Source organism: Hipposideros armiger, unplaced genomic scaffold (genome assembly GCF_001890085.2).
Source record: "Hipposideros armiger isolate ML-2016 unplaced genomic scaffold, ASM189008v1 scaffold_187, whole genome shotgun sequence".
In the NCBI taxonomy this organism is placed as follows: Eukaryota; Metazoa; Chordata; class Mammalia; order Chiroptera; family Hipposideridae; genus Hipposideros; species Hipposideros armiger.
In genome coordinates this window covers 2135378-2137913 of record NW_017731537.1, presented here as the reverse complement: position 1 = coordinate 2137913, position 2536 = coordinate 2135378, and the positions used below count along the sequence as shown (strand labels likewise).

The window sequence follows — 2536 nt, the reverse complement described above, 5'->3', positions numbered from 1 at the left end:
TAATGTTATTGGCAGATTGCTGTGGTTTCAGTAAGTATACTATGAGATTATCTTTTTAGAAAATTGTCTCCTACTTCAAATTGATTAGTGGTCATCTAAGAAAACACCAGCCCAGCCACTTATGTGTTAAGTTAGCTGAGGTGAATGTGAGATAAAATGATTTGGTTTGAACACACGTATGGAAACAGGAATAGTTTTAGCTCTTCCAAGGTTTAAAAGTTTAAAACTTAAGAGGTCTCTTCCATGGTCAGTTTACTGGAGATAAGTTTGCTTTTGGTAAATTTTCTAGATTTATTATTAACAGCTAAATGATTAAATGAGTAAATGAGGAAAAGTAGCCAGCTGAGATACTTTGCAGTTTAATTTGGTGGCATTTAATTTTGAGTGTTTTATATACTTAAGCAACTAAAAATGATTTAAAAGTGTAGCTTGATTATATTTGGGTAATTTGAGACAATTATGTCTTTTATGAAATTGAACAATTTTCTGCGGAAGAGTTGATTTAAAAAATTGATAGATAGTTGCATTCTCACCAAAGGCACTTTTGGAGGATTGTATGTGCGCACCCGTGTTTGTCCTTTTAAACCTTCAGATAAATGTGTGCTGTAGACACAAGTGATAACTAATGAGTTTATTGGCTTTTGCTAGATCTAAAGCAAAATCCTGGCATTTAACAAAATAGATGCTACAAATCAATAGTGCTACTGTGTTTTATTGTGGGAAATTTCAAACATATTCATAAGAGAATAGTGTCAACACCCATGTACCCATGTACCAACATCAACAACTTTTCACTCCCCCGTTTTCCTCCCATGGATCATTTTATAGTAAATCACAGGTATTTCGTTCACTTCAGACTGTGTCTCTAAAAGATAATAACTCTTTCAAAAATACATACATATGCACTTTAAAGTTTTAATGATGTATATGCCATACGGGCATTGTCGCATAGCAGTGCCTCTTGAATGCTGTTGATTATTTCATAGCTTGGCTCTCCAGCTTTGTAATAGTGGTCTTATATATTTCTCATAGGCAGGGTTCCCCTGTGTGTAGAAAGAAGTGCATTATTAAGACAATGTTTCTGCCAGGATTAATGACTTTTACATTCAAATTAAATTTTTAGTTTCAAAAATTAACATTATATAAGATTCTTAATTTTTAAAATTATTTTTAAAATTCACTTTGTGTGAACATATGGAGAAACATTTTTTCCAAAGGGCATCCTTTGTTTGCTCATGCAGATTTTAAATTGTGGATGCAGGTGGCCAATTAAAAAACACAGTTATCATTTGCTTTTGAAATTTAATACAAATAAAAGGCTTGATTCTTTGAGGCTCTTTGAAGTTGGACGGAAGGAGTCAGAAGGTGGAATCAGGTAAACAGTATTCTGTCAGAATAGATTATCCCCATTATTTTTTACTGTAGTGTCTTGATTTGTTCCTTCACAGCTCTAGCCTCATCTTTTATATTTACTTGTTTAATTACTTTTTTGCCTGCCTCTAGGCTAAAACTGTAAGCTTCTTGAAGACAGCATCTGTGACTCTTGTTTTCCACTGTATCCTTATACCTAGAATAGTTTATGGCATATAGCATATGCTGTATAAATACTTGTTGAATGATTGAATGAATGAATCAGTAGATGTGTTTAACGCATGCAGCAACTACTTGGACAAACTTTTATAATAGCATAATGGGGGGGGGTGATAGGATTCTTGTTTTGAAATCATCCCCAGTGTTTCCTCCATTGCTTGATTATCTATAGGGAATCACTTAGATAGGAGTTCACGTGCAGAGGGAGAACGGCCTTATGCAGCTCACTTTGGAAAAACTGGCTTGAAATAGCATCCAGATCAGGAAAAAAGCCAAAAAACAGACACCATGGCCAGAGTAAACCACAGGAGAGCGCATTGTCCTGTCTGGGAATAAAGTTCAACACTTACCTGCCCAGACAGAATAGAGACTATGATCAAAGAACGTTTACCTTAGCACCTTTCTTTCGGTAAAAAATGTCAGGGAAATAAATTCCCACTTGTACTTTTGTGTCTACAAAGCATGTTTTAATGTAGCTGTTGTTTTATTTGCAATACCTATAGTGCACCTTTTTTCTAGTGCAAATGGGGAGAAATGTCTCTTATTGCAGTTTCAAAATTATCTACAGCAGATTAGAAAAATATGCTACTTTAAAAGTGCTATTTTGCCAGTTCCTCTAAGAGAGCCAGAAATGTAAGATGATGTGGCTGTATATTAGCAGTTAACCGAGTGTCATTTTAACTAACTGGAAACGGTTCTCTAAGGTCATTTATAATCTCAGTTTCTAAATTTCGTGCATGAAACAGCTACATTGTTGTACCTGTCACCTGTTGAGCAAGGTAAGGTAAGCTAGGATGGCAAGAATGCAGCATTGTGTACGCAGCAGGTTCCTTCGTCTCACTGTGTAGGTCATAAAACCATATTCATTTATTCTATAAATGCAAAGTGTCTGTTCTGTGATATATCCTGGAGTTAGGAAGATGAAGACTCCATCCTCGTTCACAGT

At 35.2% G+C, this 2536-nt stretch overlaps 1 protein-coding gene across 1 annotated transcript in view; it reads right to left on the bottom strand.

The window, feature by feature from the left end:
* Positions 1-694: 694 nt before the first annotated feature.
* The window catches only part of ACOX2 (acyl-CoA oxidase 2), a 31735-nt gene continuing 29893 nt past the window's right edge, over positions 695-2536 (bottom strand). The window contains exon 14 of the mRNA XM_019652770.1: positions 695-1043. Coding sequence (XP_019508315.1) covers positions 981-1043 — 63 coding nt within the window. The 3' untranslated portion in view covers positions 695-980. The remainder of the gene's footprint in view (positions 1044-2536) is intronic.